At 49.5% G+C, this 23,667-nt stretch overlaps 1 protein-coding gene across 4 annotated transcripts in view; it reads right to left on the reverse strand.

Annotated features, from left to right (window-relative positions):
* The window catches only part of USP30 (ubiquitin specific peptidase 30), a 1,160,327-nt gene that overhangs the window by 810,143 nt on the left and 326,517 nt on the right, over positions 1–23,667 (reverse strand). For all 4 annotated transcript variants that reach the window (XM_069619452.1, XM_069619450.1, XM_069619451.1 and 1 more), the window contains exon 2: positions 20,422–20,531. In XM_069619452.1, the coding sequence (XP_069475553.1) occupies positions 20,422–20,521 (100 nt within the window). In that variant the 5' untranslated portion in view covers positions 20,522–20,531. The remainder of the gene's footprint in view (positions 1–20,421; positions 20,532–23,667) is intronic.

A 23,667-nucleotide genomic window follows, 5' to 3' on the forward strand; every position in this document is an offset into this window, starting at 1 on the left:
GGTATGGTGCTGCAACAGGAGCTGGGGAAATTATTACAAAAACATCATGATGACTGAGACTCACAGGCCGATTCATGGAATTAATGTGCGCTGAAAATTTCGGCGCAAACGTGCGATTCGCAGTGAAAGAGCGAAAATCGCAGTGCAAGTGCGATTATCGCACAGAAAACAGCGCACATCTATTCATGGAAGTCTGTGCACGCGCAAAATGTGGGATGTGCGCTGAAAAAGTGCGCGGCTCACGCTGGCACACGCTGGCGCACAGGTCATCGAACGCCGTGCTATAAGGCCACAGCGAATTCGCACATAGCGCGGCGCACATAACAAAAGTAGGCGTAACACGGGGCGTTACACGCAGAATGGGGAACAACTTGTGAAAATGTGGGCGTCACGGGGGAAGTACAGGAGGCAAGTGCGCGGAACGCCCACACGCTCGCCTACAACACGTATTCATGGAATGGAATAGGGAAAAACAGCGCACGGCCAAAGACGCGCACAGGCCCATACATGTCCAGCACAATAAAGCAGGCGATAGCGTCCCTGCGCAGGAAAAAAATGTGCGCCAAAGTCCTACACGCACGAGAAGTACCAAGCGCGATCGGGCCTGGGGGAGCGTGTGCGTGTATTTCAGAGGTGCGCGAGAAGTTTCACACGCGATTGGCCTGGGCGCGTGTAATTCAGAGGTGCACGAGAAGTTTCACACGCAATCGGGCCTGGGGGAGCGTGTGCGTGTATTTCAGAGGTGCGCGAGAAGTTTCACACGCGATTGGCCTGGGCGCGTGTAATTCAGAGGTGCGCGAGAAGTTTCACACGCGATCGGGCCTGGGGGAGCGTGTGCGTGTATTTCAGGGGTGCGCGAGAAGTTCCACACGCGATCGGGCCTGGGGGAGCGTGTGCGTGTATTTCAGGGGTGCGCGAGAAGTTTCACACGCGATCGGGCCTGGGGGAGCGTGTGCGTGTATTTCAGGGGTGCGCGAGAAGTTCCACACGCGATCGGGCCTGGGGGAGCGTGTGCGTGTATTTCAGGGGTGCGCGAGAAGTTCCACACGCGATTGGCTTGGGCGCGTGTATTTCAGAGTTGCGTGAGAAGTTTCACACGCGATTGGCCTGGGCGCATGTATTTCAGGGGTGCGCAAGAAGTTCCACACGCGATTGGCTTGGGCGCGTGTATTTCAGAGGTGCGCAAGAAGTTTCACATGCGGTTGGCCTGGGAGCGTTTATTTCAGGGGTTCCGTGGAGTACTACACGTGAATTGGCCGTGTTGGTCCTCCCAGGTGTTTGCTCCACAACCTCCACGGCACCTGCAGGCAGCCCACACCACGGGGGACTAGCCTGCACCCCCACTCGTCCCCCTGCACCCCCACCCCCCAGCACTGTGGGGCACCCTCCACCAGGCCCCAACTCATGTTCCCCTGCACCCCCACCCCCCAGCACTGTGGGGCACCCTCCACCAGGCCCCAACTCATGTTCCGCTGCACCCCCACCCCCAGCACTGTGGGGCACCCTCCACCAGGCCCCAACTCATGTTCCCCTGCATCCCCACCCCCCAGCACTGTGGTACACCCTCCACCAGGCCCCAACTCATGTTCCCCTGCACCCCCACCCACCAGCACTGTGGGGCACCTGCCAGCAGGCCCCCACTCATGTTCCCCTGCACCCCCACCCCCCAGCACTGTGTTGCACCTGCCAGCAGGCCCCCACTGATGTCCAACTCATGTCTCCCCTGCACCCCCACCCCCCAGCACTGTCGGGCACCTGCCAGCAGGCCCCCACTCATGTCCAACTCATGTCTCCCATCACCCCCACCCCCCAGCACTGTGGTGCACCCTCCACCAGGCCCCAACTCATGTTCCCCTGCACCCCGACCCCCCAGCACTGTGGGGCACCTGCTAGCAGGCCCCAACTCATGTTCCCCAGCCAACATGTCATCACAATCTAGATCCCTGGTCCCTATGGTCAGCCTCCAAATGCAAAACACCCACCCGAGTATTGCATCCACCCACTTAGAACACCAATTGCAAGTTTGGAAACGAACACATGTCCCTCACATACACCCAATGGGCGTCAGTGAATCTCAAAACCCATATCATGATATGCATGAAACCAATGAGATGATACTACACATTGAAGTTTGATCAAGAAATATGTATTAAAGGAAACATAAATTGAATCAAAAATAAACAAACAGAAATGGGAATGTAAAAAAATAAAAAGAAGCATGTCCGTGAAAAAACGCAAAACCAAAAATCATAATCCAAAGGAATGGTGTCCAAAGTCACATTCCACAAAAGAAAATCCTATGGAAAATAATAATCGAAAGCCATTGCTCCATGGGTAAATTGTAAAATAAAAAGAAAATCCAACAGTGAACTATGTACAGATGAACAAGCCAGGGTCCATGATCCCAACAAAAGAAATGAAACCTATCTAACAACACTACCTAATAAAAAAAAAACTATATACAAAAATGTGGCCCATTGTCCAAAGGTCCAAAATAAATAAAAAAGCAAAGGAAACCTAACACTAACTACATAACTATTTACAAGGGCAGCGGGCTAGTCCGACGGCTCACTGGTTGTTGTCATGGGCCAGGGCATCATCGAACTCCTGTACAATGGCTTGGAGGCGGGCATGTTCCCTGGCCCCGAGGTCCCGCAGGGATAATGCAGTGTCCAGCTCCAAATCCCTGCGAAGACCCTCGAGGCACTCAGCCCGCCTCAGCGCCCTCCGCATGGAGTTCTCCGCCCTGACCATTGTGAGCCGTTCCTCCTCTGCCCGTTGCCACTCCGCACCTATCTGCTGGCCCAACCGCTCCCACACGGAAGCCACTCCCATTCCAGGGTTCTCCTGCCCTCCGGCCGATGCCTGCACCCCTGATGTTGATGGCCCCGAGCCATGATGCCTCCCACGTCGAGCCTGCCGCTGCCTCCGACGCAACTGCCTGTGCCAGCACGACGGCATCCAGGCTGATGGAATCCACCGACGCCGTCGTGCCCGTGCCCTGCCCGATGATGCCGTCACATCCTCCATCTGCTGGGGTCCAGTTGCTGGTGTGTCCACCCCTGCTGGACCTCCGACTCCCGACTGTGGCAGGGATGGGATCCCCACCGAGGTGGCTGCATTGGTCGGGGCAGGTCCACAGGGGGCCCTGGTGGCATCTGGGCCGGAAGACGGCATGGAGTACGACTGGCGCATAGCCTCCACAGAGGAGGAGAGGGTCGCCAGAGTGCCCGACACATGTACGAGACCCCCGACCATGACCGCTCCCAACTGGGCCACGTTGCCACGGTGCTCTTCGTGATGACGTGCGTGCTCCCTGCGGGAAGCACGCACCTCATCACGAATGACAGCCGTGCGCAACGCGACACCAAGCAGGACCTTCTCCATACGGCCAGGGGTCCCTTCGTCCGCAGGTGGAGGGGAGTCAGATGACATGGACATCCCCTCTACCTGCGGACGGGCCTGGGATGGGGCATCCCTGCTGGTGCATGGTGGTGCAGTCACAGTGTCAGGGACAGTGACATGCACAGGCACCTCCACGGCGACCTGTGCTGCCTCCTGCCCCTGGACTGCACCACTTGCACCAGCAGGGATGCCCCCACCAGGCCCCATGTGCGGCTCAGTAGCGGCCTCCTCCTCCTCTGTGGAAACCACCAACCTGGATGGCTCCACACCGTCTTCCGCCGTTGCAAGCCCCTGTGTGGGCTCACCCACCCCTTCTGCTGCAGCCGTGGGGGCATCCCCGCCGCTGAGCTCTACAGCGCCGTCTCCGCCCTCTTCTTCACTTTGCGCTGTGTAGAGGAGACATAGAACACAAGCATCAGGGTACTGTACAATGGTCCCCTAGACAGGAAGCAATAGCAGATGAGTGCACTGTCAAAGATCACTTCCATCATGTCCCTCCACAACACATGGGTCAGTGCAGGCAAAACACATGCAGTAACAGGCATGGCGCATGCTATGGACATGAGCAAACATGTCCAAGGGACTCTTGAAGCATACAATGTTGTTTTTGGACTCACATGCATCATGGGTCATGCCTATCACATGCACACACTTCAACGTACTTTCATCCATCTGGACTCGTACACCCCAGACACAGTGGATGCAAGGATAACTAGGCTGCATCAGTGATTCTGAACATTGTCACAGACATGTGTCATGCATCCATGGTATTCACAAGTCACAGACACGCAGGTCAGAAACACAGACATGGACACCATACATGTACATGGCATCAGCACCCATCCCTCACCCCCACCCATGTCCAGGAACAGACACTGGCATGCTCTCATTTGTCCATTCCGCATAGGGCTCCCCATGTTGCATTTAAACACATACACCAACCGTGTGCTTCACACATTACTGGTCTCACATGCATGACCATGATGTCCCTGCACACACACACGTGTACATGGCCTATGTCACACATACAGGCAAGTATCAGACAACCAGCACACTGCAACATGCCCTGTCTCACACAGCAATGCTTGGCCACTTACCGCTCGACTCCAGACGGGTCTGCCTCTCAAGGATCTGGGCATGGAGCGCTGGGCGTACGCGTTCCAGGACCCTCAGTTGGATGGTACTCATGCTGCCCCGGCCCCCCTCCACGAGGCACCGGGCCTTTATGAGGGTCCTGGACCTGAAGTCCTCCCAGCGCTTCTTGACTTGCTTGATGTTGCGGGTTGCCACCCCCTCCGCTTTGATGGCAACCACAAAGTCGTCCCAGATCCTGTCCCGTCCTTCCTTGTCGGCGCGTGGTGATCCGAAGAGGGCATCATAATGCCCCAGGACAAGCTCCACCAGGACACCAACTTCCTTCTGACTGAGGCTGGTGGCCCTCTGCCACTCTGGCTGGGGGTCGCCAGTGGTCTCGGATGGCGTTTGCCCCGACATGGCGACCCCCGAGGCAGGCGTGGGTGGGCAACTGGGTCCTGGGGCTGGGCTGTGGAGCAATGGTATCCCAGTCGGGAGTGTTCTGTTGCAGCAGGGGTGGACACAGCAACTGGACCCCTGCAGATGGCTGATGTGCAGGCACCAAATGGCAGGGCACGGTGGCAGCCGGCAGGCAGCAGCAGATGGCTTGTGGGAGGCTGCTCGGGGCTCTGGGGGGCAGTAATTCGGCCTTTTGGGCAGGAGAGTGGTCTTCCGTGTGCTTACGCATGGCCAGCTTGATACGGAGTGATTTGGCACGTGAAAATTCTGCACGTCAGCGTGTAAATCGAGGAAAGGCCCTTAGCGCGTAAGCGCGTCAGCACGCATACGCGATTCCATTGGACCAAAGGCCCTTAGCGCGTATGCGCCTCTGTGACGTATCGCGCATTAGCGTTGCTTTTCGTGGGGTGCGGTGCATGTGTTTTGCAGGCGTTGGGGTTCACACGCTATTACTTCACAGTGGGTGGGTGTTGGCTACGCGTTCTGCTACACGCAAGGCAGACGGTGAGTGGTACCCTGCTCCCCCAGGCCCGATCGCGTGTAAAACCACCCGCGAGCCCCTGAAATACACGTACCCCGCTCCCCAGGCCCGATCGCGTGTAAAAACACCCGCGAGCCCCCGAAATACACGTACCCTGCTCCCCCAGGCCCGATCGCGTGAAAAACCACCCGCGAGCCCCTGAAATACACGTACCCCGCTCCCCCAGGCCCGATCGCGTGTAAAAACACCCGCGAGCCCCTGAAATACACGTACCCCGCTCCCCCAGGCCCGATCGCGTGTGAAACTTCTCGCGCACCCCTGAAATACACGCGCCCAGCCCAATCGCGTGTGGAACTTCTCGCGCACCCCTGAAATACACGCACCCAGGCCATTTGCGTGTAAAACTTCTCGCGCACCCCTGAAATACACGCACACGCTCCCCCAGGCCAGATCGCGTGTGGAACTTCACGCGCACCCCCGAAATACACGCGCCCAGCCCAATCGCGTGTGGAACTTCTCGCGCACCTCTGAAATACACGCGCCCAGGCCAATCGCGTGTGGAACTTCTCGCGCACCCCTGAAATACACGCGCCAAGACCAATCGCGTGTGGAACTTCTCGCACACCCCTGAAATACACGCGCCCACGCCAATCGCGTGTGGAACTTCTCGCGCACCTCTGAAATACATGCACACCCTCCCTCAGGCCCGATTGCGTGTGGAACTTCTCGTGCACCTCTGAAATACACGCACCCAGGCCATTCCTGTGTAATACTTCTCGCGCACCCCTGAACTACACGCACACGCTCCCCCAGGCCAGATCGCGTGTGAGACTTCTCGCGCACCCCTGAAATACACGCTCACGCTCTCCCAGGCCCGATCGCGTGTGAGACTTCTCGCGCACGCCTGTTCCCGAAACCTGTAATACACGTTCCCCGCTTTGCGTTTGCTGTTTGCCAGTCCGGTAAACTGGTACAGGGTTGGCGCAGCCCTTTGCGATGGTTTTGCGATCTTGATGGCTTTTCCTTGCGCGAGGGCGTTCTTGGGGGCGTAACTGGCGCTGCTGCAGGGTCGCTGCGCCACATCTGCTTTTGGAGGCGAGAATCCATGAATACGCTGTGCGCGGAAATTGATTTTATCGCACACGGCTGGCGCAGACATTCGCACGGGCACGCTGTGCGCCAGCCGCGTGCAACACTTTTGTGCGAATTTCCATGAATTACCCTGATAGTGTGGTAAAGTAGATGGTAAACCTGCACAAACAAAAAGCCAGAATGGGCCATAGTAATGGTAGGTTTAGAATAGGATTCCCAGTGCAAATGAAAAACAGGTGAATTGGGGATATTATAGGAGTATTAGATTAGCTAGGTTAGTTGCGCAGTAAGCGCAAAAGGAGTGCCAATTAATTGTGATGGACCCCGAGGGAGAGGGACTCCGATTTGTACTGTAAAATGTTGCTATAAAAAGCTATTGGATGACTATGACCATAATGGGTAAATAAACCGTGATAGATGAGAAGTCCAGGAACAGTATTCTATACCTACAATGTTATAATTATGTATGCGCCCAAGAGTTTATTTTTCTTTTTATAAAGAGATACTGGATAGGAACAACACTGCCTATTGGCTGTTGGTAATCCTATAACCGAGAGCTTCTATTAAAACGGATATGTGCTAACGGACTGCTGAGACAGTGCTTTTGAAAGCTCTCGGGTGCACTGGATGAAGGCCACGTGTACCTTCATCTTCGAATTGTAATGGCCTAAACCTGCTTGGGCAATGGGGTACTATTCCTCAACTGGATGTAGTCAGCGGGAGTCAACCCCACACTCCTCACATGAGGAGGATGATGATGATCATGCAGGATATAGTCAGATTAGAGCGACTGACCCGGAGGTGAAGAACCACGCGGTCCAAGGTGGATAGACGGAGACCGAAGGACAAAGATGGTTTACAATGTGTTCTATTGCTATGAAAAGGGGGCGGGATACCTACAGAAACGTACGACCAATGTAAGGGGACAAGATCGTGAGGAGATATAAAGGGAAGGCGAATTGGAGGCTAGTTGGGTTATTGATTTGAGTGGTGTGTTGATAGGATGTCATACTTATAATGGTTGCAACCAGGCAATAAATGCAGTCCTGCTTTGCCCGTTTCCAATACTACTCAAGTCCTTTCGTCTAATTTTACGCTCATAGGACCCAGCCTGCTTTTGTATCAGTCTGGATAAAGAAATTAGGAAGCGGCTGGCTACCGCACTAATAAAGTAAATAACATCTAAGAAGTGGACATAAGGCACAACGCTGAAACAGAATGAATGATACCAAAGAATATCAGTTAGAGTAGTGCAAGACAGGCTCTTGAGTATGTGAACTTTGTATGAATGAGAAGAAACAATTCTGGATGTGAGCCCAGGCATCTTGTCTTGTCCAATCACTTCCCTGCCCAAATCATGCATGCACAATCTAGTTTGCGGAAACAAAATGTGCGTTTCTCTAACCTCTAGGAGCCGGCCCTACAGTTAAGGGTTGTATCAGCCACTTTTACTACACAAAAATAGGCAAATACTCCCCAAAAAAGAAATATATTGAGTAAAAATACTCCCATGATAAAAATAGGAAAACAGGACCTTGTGCCTCAGTTTTCACCCACACAGATCCATAGATATGTTTGGACCAGTAGGGCACGTACTACCAGAGGAAGAAATTACTATACTGCCTGAAGTGAACCTGTAACTTTTAATGTGTATGAATTACTAAGTGCAAAGAAATATTATTACATAACATTTCCATTTTCCAGCTAAAACAAATTTTACTCGCTTGTGGAATACCCCCATTGGGAATGGGATTTGCTTGTTTACTCCCGAAAAAATCATTTTATTCCCAACTTTAAAAAATAGGGAGTAAAATACCCCCATCTTATCTGGAGCAGTAACAGGAGCTGTTGCAGGCTTTACTTTCCTCCGTATGCATCTTGTCCTCAACACTTCCCAACCCCGGGCTCTAAAAGCTAAACCAGTCTGTTCTCTGGGTAGAGTACCGGTGACACACAACTGCTGCGGCACAAGCACAGCTACTGGGATGTAGATTTGACCAACACAGACATGCTTTTCTGGAATTTCTGTAACAGGGGAGAAACAGAGTTCGGTTGACTCCACCGAACCTCAGCGGTCAGCACGAGCGGGATAGCGCTTGACGCCGTCAGAGGTCAGCATGAACCTGGTTCCGCAAGAAGCCATACCTTGTCTCCCCCTCCGGAGGATGGTAGCCATAAGTTGATCCAAGTTGTTTTTGCATAACGTTGAACATCTGACCCTGCTTAAGCATAAGTGGGATTTGGAATTGGGTCATGACCTGCCAGAGAGTCCGTGGAACAAAATTCTGGAAGTCTTGCAGTGATGCCTGTGTGACCTAAAGATCAGGCTGGTGGAGCAAATATCAATTTTCAGAACATATTGGTTCTTGGTAAAGCGGCATAAAACTCAGATGAGAGATAACTACCACAGTTTTTCGTGTGCAGCATCCAATTCAAACTTGTTCTACATGCTTTTGCAGCGCAATGGAGTGTCCGAGTTCTGGAGAGACAGAGGAAAGGATGGACGTGTTCTATGGTTGCATGGGACATGCTCCCTCCAACAGATTTAAAAAACGAAAAATACTGTGGGCACGACGAGGATTTGCGCGTGAAAACAAATCATTGCAAGGTCTACAGGAGTCTAAATATAAACAAAACAGACATAGCTTTCAGACCTGCTAACCCTGACATCAATAAAAGAAAAATGCTTCTGGATTCAAGAAGATAACAGAAGTATGATGGCATCTGCTCGCTGAACTTGAGTGATAAGTCTTGGCCCAGTGTGTTAGCATACGATGTCCGACAGCATTCCCCTCCACCCTCACCTGTTTCCTCCCCCCTTACAGCCATTTTTTCACTCCACCATGCGCCCCGATACTGAATATACATCGAGAGGTTATGTGGGTGTGCCACTTGTGTTTTGCAATTTAATTTATTCATATAACAAGTGCAAAACGTTCATTGCGCAATACAAGGCAGTGAAAGGAGGCAGGATAGGCCAGGCCAGCGATGGGGCGAGGGGGGAGGGAGCACTAAGTGGGTTGTAGGGGAGGAAGGGGGTAAGCAGAGTAGACGGGGGTAGAGGGAGCAAGACGACTGTGGAGCCAAGGGTGACGGGATAGAAAGGAGATGCTTTTCGCAATTCCTGTTGCCCGAAGCTATAAGCACAATATAAGTTGTTAAAAGGATGATTTTGCAAAAATCACATATAATCGTATGTGGCTAAGCGTACGCTCATTTAAGTCCCTGGGCTAATAGTATGAGCTGAATAAATCTGCTGCTTTACATGTATTGTGGATTAAGGTTTGTAATAAAGCTTATCTTGAAAATAATATAAATTAGAGAAATAAAACATGTGAACACGTAAGCAATTGCAGAAAAGGTATGTTTGCTTAAACAAAAAAATACAATTGCGTTCCTAAACAGAATATGCAGATTGAAATAGAGACGGAAAGCATGGTACAGAGTAAGCAGCGCACCACAATATGAAGTGCTCAACAATGTTGATTCTGGCTGCAATAAATATAGGCGCTACGAGCCTGGGGGTGTATAAACAATGCACCACACCAGGTGCATTCGATTAAAGGAGTATAGGTTGCCATGAAGAAAATGGAAATGTGATGAGAGGCCGACCTGTTTAGAATGGGTGGAGGACTTAAGACAGGTTTCCAGGATTTGGAAGATTATTCTTCGCAGAAACAAAAAAATGAAATTGTTTGATCAAATGTGGGGTAGATTTTTGGAAGACTTGTAATGATGGTTTGGTCTGTTTTACATTACTTTCTATTAAGGTTGGGGGTGGTAGTATTTGTGTGGATTGTTTGCGATGAATTCTACAGTTATAACACTGATATACTTGATGTTCTGTATAGTTTTATATAAACTTCAATAAACTTAATAATAAAAAAAAATAAAGCAGATTATTTTAAAAATCATACAGTGGAGGGTGCGCTGTTGCGCGAAGCTCAAGATGGCGCCTTTGTAGCAGAGCCCTGCACCCCGAAGCCATCATGTTGAACCAAAACCAGTCTACCAGGTGCAGGTAACTGAAGACAATGTGGGCGTAAAGTTGAGCTGGAACTCGTGCTGCTGCCCGGCCCAGGAGATGCGTGGCGAGCGGCAGCAGCTAAAGAGAGGGGTGGGGGAAGTGAAGGCAGCCTCATGGTTGTGGGCGCGCAACTGCCGGCATCCTACGAGACTGCTGGCTTGAGCTGCTGCGTTGCCACGTGAAGGCGGCCGACCGCAGGTGGCAAGGAATAGGCGGCGGGGTACCGAGATTTTGCCCTGCAAGTTTCTTCTGCTGCTGGGAGACCCGTGCCTTGTGGCTGATGCGACCGGGGTGAAGCAGCAGACAGGCTGTGAAGCAGCTGGAGCGCCAGCACGGCCCAGTATTGTGGCAGGGAGCCCCCTGCACCTGGGAAACTGTGCTGCCCAGAGGCCAAAGCCCAGTGTTGCCAACTCCTCAGTAAGGAAAGTAGCTATTGGCTGTCCTAGAAGTCGCCAGAGGTCACCAAATGATGTCATCACCTAATTTGCACAATTGCCCATGTGCATGTTGTGTGATGGACGCTGTAGGACAGGAATACAGTCGTGGGACCAGGTTGTTAATTTCAGTCCTGCAACATTTGTATTATTTTACTATGCACTTCTGCCCATTTCTGCCTCCTTTCATCGGTTTAATCCCCTTTGCACACAGAGCACGCGCAATCCCACTTTTGAATCCTTGCTAGCCACCTCTGTTCTTCCATGCGTGTCTCTAGGCTGGCAGGTCAACGGGCACCTCGCCAAATGGCAGACTCAAAACGGTTGAATCACTCCCCCATGCACACTTTACCCAACTTGTTTCATGACAACAAAGTCCTCTGTGCTCCTGAGAGTACTTACTCCCTTTGACTCCTCTCTCACTTGCCTCCCAGTGCGCGTGCCTCTACCAACAAAGACACCCAGTTGCCCTCCCAGGAAGCCTTGTTGCTGCCATACACTACGCCAGTCCTCTCCCATCACTCACCGGGTGCCGGTCAGTATGTTGGCAGCAGCTCCTGGCCAAGAGCTCACTTCCTGCCACCGCCGCTCCTGTGCCACCTCTGCCTCGCTGCATGTGGCCAGATGTCCTGGAGCTCCAGCATGTCGCGTCCCAGCTTGCCCCTGCTCTACCTGTGGTGCCGGTGTGTGCGCTCGGGTGCCGGTACCTGCTGCCCATCCGGCCCTGCACCATCCTGTCAGAAATGGTCATCGGTCGCAGTTGGGTTCCACTCTACTCTCTTTAGTCTATATAGTCGAGCAAGCGTGAAATGTTAAAAGCATGTGTGCCGCCGCGCCACCCCAATGTTTATAAAACATCCAAGTGAAATTGTTGCTGCAGCTTCCCATTGACATGGAGTCCTAGCCAATAGGAAGTTCTGCCTCCACAAAAAACTTGGCTCATTCTCTCCCTCCTTCTGTTCACACACAGACTGAAGAGTAGCCAATCTCGGTCACAATAAAAGAGGCATTTATCCTGCAACCTATAAGGGCTTCAGTTTTGACTGGGCGGGGCATAGAACCACAAAGTCTCCAAAAGTCTACAATAACAGAAAAGGCTGCTATATTTGTTGCTAATCGTTTTCCTGCAAAAGAGTGGCTAGAGGGGTCTGAATTCTCGCTAAATATAGTGACAAAGTCGCTAACTATGAACTAAACCAATGGGGAAGAGGCGCCTGTCCATGTTGCTGCTGGCCAGAATAGTATACCTGGACTTGAATGTATACTATTATACCTGGACTTGGATGGGGCCTGTTCTGTTAACCACATGGTCACCTGTTACTGAGCTCTCATTGCGTGGCGACATCCTAAGTCTATGGTTTGGTGGAGATCTAGACGGTGAGTGTCAGATGTGGGAGGTCGCAGGCTGCACATTAACAGCTGCCAAGTAAGGACAGTGCGAACGCCAGTATTAATATGCGGCCCAGATTACCCCCCGACCACAAAGTTGCCAGATCCTGCTATCCCCCTACAGCAAGGCATGGGCGTCTCAGCGCTGCATGGAGGGGCCAACTCCACTGGTACTTCTTGTTGTGCCTTAGCCCGCCTCCCTGTGTCTTCCGCCATTACACTCTACAGTAATGACAAAAGAGGGCACCAAAAAACTGTGCTCCGTGAATCTACATGGCAAGACCACCCCGAAAAACAGACACCAATGAGGAGTCAGTGCCAGTGAGCCTAAGGTCACAGATGCAGAGCTCACTGAAACAGAGTGCATGATGGCATGCATGCAAGAGGGGTTCTTGGCAGTCACTGGTAAATTGGACGGTATAACCAGCACGGTCAGATCCATTAAGGCACGCCTGGAAAAAACTGATCCCAGAGGCTGACTGAGGCCAAGACGAGGCTGGGTGCTGTGGAGGACGATGTGATCACTTTAAAGGAAGAGGTGGTGACACTCTCTAAGCAGGTGCACATGGTCGCTAAGAAAAATGACAAACTTGAATCGTGGTCTCGCCGCAATAATATCTGCATCATTGGAGTGCCTGAAAGCAACACAGAAGTCCCTTTAGAGTCATTTATAGAGGGTGTGCTCCTTACACTGCTCGGCAGCCCCACACTCTCACTGCAATTTGCAGTGGACCGTGCCTAAACCCAAATCGGGAGCCCCCACCATGCCCAATATTAGTCTGCATCCTTAACTACCAGGACCTTGATGCCATCCTCCGTGCTGCTCAGGAGCAGGGAGACCCTATGCTGGGGTCCAGCAGAGTGCACATCTATCCTGATTTCAGTGGCTTTGCAGCAAAAGAGGAAGACCCTTTTGGTGGTGAAGAAACTGTTGCGGTACAGGAAGCCTGAAGTGTCATGATGCCTACCTCCAAGGAGCCATACCAAGCCCAGCTACCCCAGAGGGGGACATCATGTCCCCGAGGAAAGTCTCAGCAGCCCCAAGTAGGGGCCCTTTGGACTCAGTCCTGGCGCCTTTGGCGCCAGGCTCATATTGGACAACAGTCCTGGCGCCATAGGCGCCAGGCTCATAAAAGATGACTTTGTGTTTAAAGGTGCTTGGTGTAAACTTACCTGATGCAGACCATGCTGCAACATCCGGGCCATCTAGAGGCCTGAATGGGACTACTTTATCTTTGGGGACTACTTAACCACACGGGTGTGGCCGGAGGAAGAATACATACCTGAGAGGAAGGATACATACCTGGAACTACTTTGAAGGCTATTTAAGCCAAGCCCAAGCAGCAACTCACGCTTCGCGTTGTTCTGCATCTAGCAGCTGGACGCTCACCGTATCTGCTCCTGCATCCTGACTTCTGCCACGCCCGCCAGATCCTGGAACACCTGCAAAGGGAGAAGAGAAGAGAATAGGAGAAAGAAGAGTCCTTACCTGCTAAGTCCGCATTCCGGAGACATTTCGCCGACGATCCTGAAAAGGAAGAAATTCATTTTAAAAGCACATTGCATCGATCGCAGCAGCGCCGCATTCCACTCACCTTTACTAGGCGCCTCCATGTTCATCAGCGACCATCTGGATCCGCAACCACATTTCAGCGCCTAGGGAGAAAAAGACAAGAACAAAGGTGAGCTAGGGAAGAGAATAAGAAAACCTTAATTTGCCATCATAAGACTTACCTGTTGGGTCATTCCTACTTCATTTCGGGTCGGTGCCACATCCTGGCATTTCCGGACCCTGGCCCCTAAGGGGAAAAAGAGACATCCGCGTTAGTGAGCGAATGCTAAGACATTACCTGAACGCTCATTAAAGACTTACCTGATATCTACTGGAACTGCACCTTTCACTTCGGGTCAGTGCCACATCTCTGGCATTTCCGAACCCCGGCCTCTATGGGGAAAAAAGACACAAGCATTAGTGCATTAATGCAAGGACACTAAAGGAACCTCTCATCAAACAACTCACCTGAGTTTCCTTCGTCTGTTCCATTGCTCATCTCAGAATCTTTGTTCTGCACCTGAAATAGAGACAACGGACAATTATTATTTCGGGCTCATACTTATAAACAGAATTCTCACAGTACTTACCCGGGAAGGTCAAGCAAACTTGAACTCTCTACAATCCATGATCCAGTGAAGTAATTGGATTACAACGCGCCCCTGCATCAGAAGCAGGATGGAGAGCTTGTCCTTTCAGACCCTAAGGTGAGACTTCACGGGGCATCGCAGAAGGGTTTCGTGGAGGGTAAGAAGGGAGTGGGAGGCTTACACATTATCCCGCAGATTATTGATACTCCCTTTTCACACACAGAAGGATATTTCTGCGAGTCAGACAAGCCAGATTTGAAGGTCCGGTCCTGTCCATCTTCCGAGTCCTGCGCTTCACCATAGAAGAGGCAACAGCACTCCAAACCAGGCCTGCGCCTCCGTGGGAGTCAGGTGAGCGTAACAGAAGTACGCAACGCTTTATCCTGACAAACGGCAAATCGAATGGCACAGCAAGACCTACTGCTTTACGCGACCTGGAGAAGCTATGAAGTTCCTGGATAGAAACTTGTCGCCACTATGAGCCCAGAGTCAAAAGCCTATGGTTGGTGTAAGACTTGTCCACTGTATCTCCTCCCTAATCTTTCCCAGTTATTGTTAATCATCCACAGCCTAGTTGCTCATATCTGGTGTACTATGAGAGGTCTGTTATAAGCAGCGATGGGAGTTATTTTGAACTGTTAAGGGCTCAGTACCATATAGAAATGTGAAGTAATTGCAAGTTTGTGAATACCTGTACTTTCATCTTTCGAAGTCTGTTGGTTAGCTCAGGTCTGTTCCCACGTACCGGCCTCTCCATACAATGTTGTGTTATAGGTTGGATATGTAATGGCAGAGAATTCACCACCCCAGTGTTATGGGGGGGGTGGATGGATGGAGGGGGCAAGAGTTGGGGTTCATTAAAAAAAGCATGTGGCATGTAATTTGATGACATATGGGGGGACCATCTGTCCCAGGTCTGGGCTGGAACAGAGTATACTTTGTCTGATGGTTGATGATGCATTTCTACTGTTACTAAAATGGGGGAAGTGATATGCTTAGTTGGACTGTGCGTGGCCTTGGGAACCTGATCAAGAGGAGGAAAGGACTTCTCCATACAGAAAACCATGCTAAAATCTTGCACTTGCAGCACACACATGCCCTTCCTGCGGGTTGTGAAGGGTTCGCCAGAGGCTCGGGGAGGAATAGATTCAACACCACATTCTTTGCAATCCAGGGGTGTAATGATTTTAATACATGTCAGTGCCCTTTCAACATAAAGTTGACATCGACCCTGTGGGTCGGTATGCTCTGGGTTATGGGTCCTTAGCGGGGAGAGAGCTCCTGCTCTTAAATGTCTACAGTCCTAACATTGACGAATCCCAATTCTACACAGACATTATTGCGATGCTATCCCGGTATCCACTGATACCAAATCTATGGGTGGAGGGGTGGGGATTGCAAAACCATTCTTGATCTACAATTAGACAGATCCACCCACACCCAGAGAGATGTGACAAAAGCAGCGCACGGGTTAGGAGGCCTACGCTGGGAGAACAATGCATGCCCGTAACCGAGTCTGCTCTTTTTACTCATCGGTCAATGACTCCTTCTCCCGCATCGATATGTGGTTGATCTCGGATGTCCTGCTGGGGGGTGGGTGGGTGTGGAGACCTGTATACTCCCTAGAACCTACTCTGACCATTCCTCTGTCTGCATCTCCATGATGCTAAATGCTACACAAACTCACTAGACCTTGCAGCAGCTGACGATTTAAGCCGCAATCACTGACTGACGTGGCTTTGATGACCATGATTTCTAAACAAATGTGGACTCAGTAACCTCGAGCAGCACATTAAGTGAAGCATTTAAAGGGTACATACGTGAGACTGCCATGTCTACTAAGTGCAGCATGCTCAAAACAATCAGGAGGGACATAGCATGGTGCAAGGCTAAGCTGGTTGAACTAGAACAGGGACAGGCGGCTAATCCATCAAATGCCACGCTAAAGTAAATAAAAGACTCAGTAGACAACTTCTGGAAGAATGCAGAGAGTGAGCTAAAATTTCTCGACACCCTGATGGCGGTCCGGCGCTACTCAGAGGGCGACAGACTGGGCAGGCTGCTGGCCCACATAGCACGGCAAGAGGGGGTACTGCGTGTATCCCAGTCGTGGTAAATGAGGTGGGCAACCCGGTGCATACGCATACAGTAATCAATGGGGTGTTCACTAAATTCTATTTGGATCTGTACTCCAACAAAGATACCCGATCCCTAGAAGATATTGGGCCTCATGATAAGTTTGCCGGACCAGTAACTACGGTACCGGTAAGCTTGCTGGTACTGTAGTTCCCGGACAAGCAAACAACGAGTTCTGCTCGCAGGTGCCTTTTCGCCCGCCAGGTCTGACCTGGCGGGCGGACCTGCACCCGCGAGCAGACCATGTCGGATGCACCAGCACCATTCAGAATGATGTTGGTGCATCTGGTCTCCTCATTCCTATGGGGCTCAATGGGAATGGGGAGCATTTCTTTTCCGGCGCCCGGGAATAGGCAATTACCGGGTCCGTCGGGGCTGCAATGGCAATTACTGGCACGGATACCGCTGGTCTCATAATGAGGCCCATTGATACATTTCTTACAGACCTCCCGATTACACAATTGTCACGAGAGGCTAGAGCCCATAATGGCCTTCCGATCTCCCTAGATGAGATTGCCCGTGCAATTGAAGATCTGCGAATGGGAAGGCGCCAGGTACCGATGGTCTCACAGCAGTATAAGGCATTCCTGGCCCGTTACCTGCTTCGGCTGTGGCAGGAGGTTCTCGGGGTGCAGATGCTCCCTGACACCATGTGGGAGGCTGTGAGCTTGGTGCTTCTGAAGCCGAATAAGCCTGCCGGTCTATGCGGCTCCTATTGGCCTCTTTCCCCGATTAACACAGACAGTAAAATATTCACAAAAATAATAGCCACCTGACTGATGCCGTTCATGCCACACATTATTATCTGGACCAATCACGTTTCATCCCAGGGAGGTCCACGGTACTGAACCTGTGAAGACTCTGATATATTGGCGCAGATAGACCCTGAGGCCCAGGCAGTAGCGGCTGCACTAGATATTCAAAACACATTTGACTCCGTCTTATGGCAATTCATGTAAGCAGTGTTGTGAAAGTGTGGGTCCGGCCCGGGGTTTTCTTTACTATATTAGTCTCCTAAACACAGCACCAACAGAACACTGTTGCCACATTTACGATTGCCAGAGGCACTCGCCAAGGTTGCTCTTTGTCACCAGTAATATTTGCCATGGTTATAGAATATTGAAGCTGTTGAGGAACCTTTTTGGGGGTATCTTGTGGTGGACCTCAACGCCCCACTTTGTTTTGAAGAATACTCTTGTTCACGTTCGCATGAGAAAGAGTAACGACGGAGTCGTTGGCTCGTCAACTCCGTTTAAGTAGAAAATTGTGTTTGCAGTTACACACAAAAATCACTCATGCCCCCACAATGTACCGAAAAGAAGACAAATGACCTCTTTCTCAGTGTTCAGTTAATTTTTTATGTATTGACAATGCCCTCTGTGATGACACGTGTTTCGACAGTGCTCCCGTCTTTTTTAAAATCAGGGCCACTTTTCCAAGACTTGGAGGCAATGGCATCTGGGGTCTGTATATGTAACCATACAGTCCTCACACCCTGTCTGTTGCCTTCAAACCAGCACTTGCTGGCTGCACTACCACCGTTTGTTGCTTTTTCTTTAATTATTATCGATCTGGTTTCCTTTACTAAGCACTTTCCACTTCGCCCCCCTTCCATGCACTTTTCCCCTTTCCCTCCCTCATGCACTTGCGCTTTATCAACGTCACGGAGCCTAATAAAATAGTTGTTTTGTTCTCCCTTGTTCCCCTCCCTTGCCTTGTAGCACTCAGGAAACAATTGTGTACGAGCGCGATACAAATAAAATATCAACATCAATATCAAGAAATCTGCCGATTTGTATGGCATTTTGGCGCGGTGCAACCAAAATGGGCCAAGCTGGCTCAGCCGTATGATGGGGGTGGGAGGGACATTTGCGGCTCCAGATTTAGCCTATACTGGATGGCGGCACAGGCACAGTTTGCAGCATCTTGGTTTTCAGAGGGTCCAACTCCCCCTTTCCACGTTAGGCCAGAAAGACACTCCGCTGGGGATAGGGACCGGAGGTCACTGATTTTTCCCACCCGATATGCAGATAGTTGCAAGATCGACCCTGCCAGCATAACTGCCCTGGCCTGGCGTAAGATATGGAAGGGTATGGGCGTATCCTCTCGTACCACAGAAACCATGCCCTCCCTACTTCATATAGATGCTGGCACTCGACGCACCTCAACACAACATGGGTTTCACACGATAGTCCCCATGTACTCTGCAGGGAAATTTGTACTGGCTAGTGACATACCGTTCCCCGTACAATGTAAATCCTTGCTGTGGATGTAGTACGAGCATTTGCGCAAGGCCTGCAAGAAGCATTGGGATGATTTCCCAGTGGAGCCCTAGAGTGATGGGGTCTTAAGGTATATCTTGTCGTCGAGCAAAAACCAAGGTCTGGTGTGTTCTTTAACCTGCCTGGTCCAGAGCCCCATGGTAATGCCACACCTTAATGCTCGCTCTAAATAGGCAAGGGCCATGCAAATAGACACCACGGATCACCTATGGACGGACATGTGTGCACAAACGAGGAGGGTATCGTACAACTCAAATTGATACAGCTAAATGTGCTACACTGCTACCATTACACGCCGGATAGGCAATGCCCATTTTCACAGGGGGGAAACGGGCACATACCCTAAGTGTAAAAGTGCAAAGGCCAACTGCAAAGGCCAACTACTTCCATATGAAATGGAAGTGCCCGCTGCTTATTCCTTTCTGCAAGTGATGCATGTATGATGCTATCGGAAATGACAGACATGGGCATTGTTCCCTTCCCATGCAAGGTTTGTTCCATATTTCTGAACCCAGTATAGGTTTTATGGGTAGAGTTGTGAGCCTGTGTTTTCTCCTAGCCAATAGCTGCATTCCATCACGATGGATGAAATGAAGTCCCCCGCTAAGGACCATTGGCTACGGGCAGTTGTCCGGGCTAATGCTATGGAGGACCAAGGGGACCTCATGCAGCCTGCCAAATCCCACCCAAAGGACATATGGGGCCCGCTCAAAACATATCTCCTGCACATAGCCGTCCTAACTTCAGACTTAGGCAGGACTGTGATCCTGTTGGTCCATCCATGCCTCTGTGTTGTGCCCCCATGGAGCCCTTGTTGCCTTGACCATTGTATTTTTATATGCCTTTCACCCTTCATATGTTCAGTTGATGTGATCTGTGATGTAGGATGCAAAGTGTGTTAATAAAGTTTTTTCAAAAAAGTATAATGAGATAAGGCACTCCTATGTGCTAAAATATTTTTCCATTTAAGCTAGGCAAAATCAAGTAAGACGCTTAACAACTCCCCTTGTGTGCTTTTGTAATACATAGCACATCAACCTCAGGTTTTAGTAATTGGCATAATACTGACCAGATAACCAATCTTCAACTGTTTTTACGGTGCATAATCTTCAGATGTATAATGTTTCCCCCTTCGTTTTATCATTACTGCATTTGGTATCATCCACAATATACTCAAACATTACGAGTCAATCACGCTATTACACTTGGAAAAAGTGACGTTGCATGGCACTAAATATATCATAAGGTAACATACGTACATAATACACACACGCCCTACATCATTACTCTTTAGAATTAACGTCTGGGTGATGTCCTGTATCCAAGTGCTACTTTAGCTCTCCCGAGCAAGCGTGGCACTGCCTTTCTATTTACGAGTGTGTTAGGACATGTGTTCGAGATTACAATAAGAAAAATCCATCATGCAGCCTAGTGTGCATTGAATTCAGGGTCATGTGTGAAAGTATACAGAAGACATTTCAACAGAGTAAAAAGTCGCACCTTTTTTCCGTTTCTTCCGGTCGGTGATAGGCCCCCACAGGACATATAAACCTGCTGCAAAAGCAGCTGCAATCCCTCCAATCATGCCCCAGTTTTGCATAATTTTACACCTGGAAAATGAAATAAAAAAAGTTTGCACGGCAGGTTTTACAGACACATTGGTAATTTTAAATATACTGTTTAGTACAGTTTTTTTTTTAAACAACTTTATTTAAGTCGCCAATGCCATAAAATTAGTCATAAACAGCCAGTCACATTCAACCTGAGAGCGATCGTGGAAGTCCGGGACCACCTCATTTTAGATACTCCCCCAAATATCATGGCCAACCCACAATCCACTCGTTGCCCTCCAGCCCCCGAATTAGACACCCATTGACTTCAGAGGCAGATTGGGGGCAGAGAGGGCACATAGCAATTCACATGAGGTCAAATTGTGCCCAGATCTTTGGCTTGTGTGCCAACAGTGGGTATGCCTCTCTAAACGGGGGCCACACGTTATGGTAACGTGTGTAATGATTGCAGACCATTGCTGTGATTTTCTCAGCTGCCGATATGTCCCACGCTTTCAGGCACCACATTTGTATTATTGGATCCCCGCCCTCTCTCCAATTTATGGCCAACGTGATTCAAGCTGCCATCAGGAGGTTACTGCTTATTACTGTAAAACCGAACACGCTTGAATCAATTAACTGTGCATGAAGACGTATCTGCAAACTAGTGATAGGGTCATCAAAATACACTTAGATTTTAAACATTATTTGGTAAATTTTTCAGTGTTGCACAAACACAAAATCTCGGAGGAACAGGTGAGGCAGCTCGGTGAACTACGAAGCACAGCATGCCTTTCCTTCCAAGGATGATAACATGAATATAGTTATGTTGGCAATAGGTCAATTCGGTTTTTGTTGTGCCCTCTAAACACTGCCAATATCACGTTAATTGAGTGTTGATTGGAGTGGTCAGACAGAGCCCAACAGATAACCAGAGTACCAGCCTCTTCCTTTTCCTAATGCAATAACACAAAACATATGGTCAAGCCAACCTAAGCTGGATCTGACTGGGGTTTAAGGCTTATCAAAAACCCAAACACATTACATATACCCCAACCTCAACTTTACATTATTAAAATTGCTGTCAATATACAGCTGAAGCAATTTGAGCAACCTGTGTTTATAATGAAAATGTTAATTTATTCATATTCGAAAAGAAACACCATAATCAAAATTACACAAACATTGTGACATAAATGCTTCAATGTACAAAAACATGAAACAATTTCTCTACGTTGTAAAAGTGATTGCCTCTTACTTCCAATTATACAAAGCACAACTCTACCAATCCCACACGCACACATCACAGACACTTCATTCATACTAATACATCCACAAAGTAAAAAAAACAATGCAAGTCCAACGATCTAAAACAAAAGTCGGCTTCCAGCACTGCTGGAGTGTGCCAATAATATTTGAAACCTATTTACAATCTACCAACCGCCTGTGCCTCACATACAATTGCCAAGAAATGTACAGGACTGGCTGGTGTAGTGGTTGAATTATTTAAAGACACATCAAAAGTCCCACATTCGAAGCATTAATTAACAAACGTTGTTAAGTCTCTTTGATAACTGCTGACTAGCGTTTCAGGCTACCAAGTCTCTCCAGCAAAAGCAGGGACCAGCCTTGTTCAGGACAATGCACATGTTTTTGGATAGAGTTTGTGTCTCCGTTAATTGACCACAAACTGAAAAGAGGAACAAACACATCGGTCACAACCGTTCTATGTTAAGACTGGAGGCAAGCATTATGCTTCAACTTCTTATTTATTACTCTTAAGCAGTTTCAACAAAACATAAGAAAATTGGAACAAAAAACGTCTTTCATCTTTACTATGAACTACAAGTCCCACTGTTGTGTAGTCCTGTCAGGGTCCGCCCAGTCCATGACCCACTTCCTGAAGACCCCCTCTTCTTTTCCTGCTCTTCAAGCAGATAAGTGCACTTTGTCCTCTATGTGTATAATGTGTCTAGAATGTGACTAGATAAATACGTTTTATGGCTAATTTGTCGATGTGTTATGATTGATTACAATGCGTATAATAGCCAGGGTGCCAATTTAAGGAAGAGGAAAGAGGGAGGGTTCATGATATTCATGAGGAGCGCTGATTAAGCTGTGGGGGTGAGCGCAGCATTCCATATAGCAGCCGCGATCACGCCTAGAGCAGCGAAGCGCAGCGGGAGGATGGAGTTTAATGCATAAGCGCGGATCACCGGCGAGAGGGAGGTGAGCCCCGTGTCTTCTTGCAGGCATGCTCGGGGGCTCGCTTTTCCCTCATACCAGGAGTACGTAGCCCCCACCCTTGTGGGGGCGGAGTTGGAGCGGACACGACACGGCAACTCCCTCCTTTGTAGAGGCGGAGTTCAGCGGCGTCGCAAAGCCGCATTACACACGCAAGAGCCGGGCCCGGTGGTGAATAACTCAGAACGCTCCGGTTTGAAGACATTAAAGGAGCAGCGCGTGACCAAAACAGCGCAATTGCAGCAAGTAAACAGAGCGCAGAAGCTCTGATACATGGCGAGCTGTCATCAGCTCTATACATTAACAAAAATCAGATTTATCTGACGGAAGACATCGCAGGCCTACACAGCCATAGAAATTACACGAGAAAGCTCAGAAAGAGCCTCCAAGACTCAAAGAAGCTCATGAAAGACGGTGCTAGCCACTAAAAAGAAAGGAAAAAAATATATATATTTATACATTACAGTTGACAAGGATATTACACGGCCACAGTAGTGGCCGTGTAGTTATGGTTAAGTTGCTGTTTCCATAGGAAGAGCACTTTTTGGGCGGCTTATAACTCCGCTCTCCCTGGACGAATACTCACCTAACTTTGCAAAAAAAGAATACGGGCCACTCTGAATTTTTTTTTGCAAAGTTTGGCGATGTTTGGTTGTTAAGTGACTTCAATTCAGCACTCGAATTGAGTCAATGCCTAGTCTGGGATGCCCAAGGGAAGCCCTTATTTATATATTTTGATGACAAGTTCATAGATCTGGATGATAATCCCTTGTATAACGCCCCTCTCTTTGAATCCCCCTGACCTCACTGAGCCAAGAAGTAGGTTTGTTTTGCAAATTAAAAGATTTATTGAAAAATTAAAGATATATATCACACTTTTATAAATAAATTAATATTTGATAGCACACTTATGAATATGACAGTGATCAACAATGGATAATATTACACTAGC

Source organism: Ambystoma mexicanum, chromosome 10 (assembly GCF_040938575.1).
Source record: "Ambystoma mexicanum isolate Mex_15411 chromosome 10, UKY_AmexF1_1, whole genome shotgun sequence".
Taxonomy (NCBI): domain Eukaryota; kingdom Metazoa; phylum Chordata; class Amphibia; order Caudata; family Ambystomatidae; genus Ambystoma; species Ambystoma mexicanum.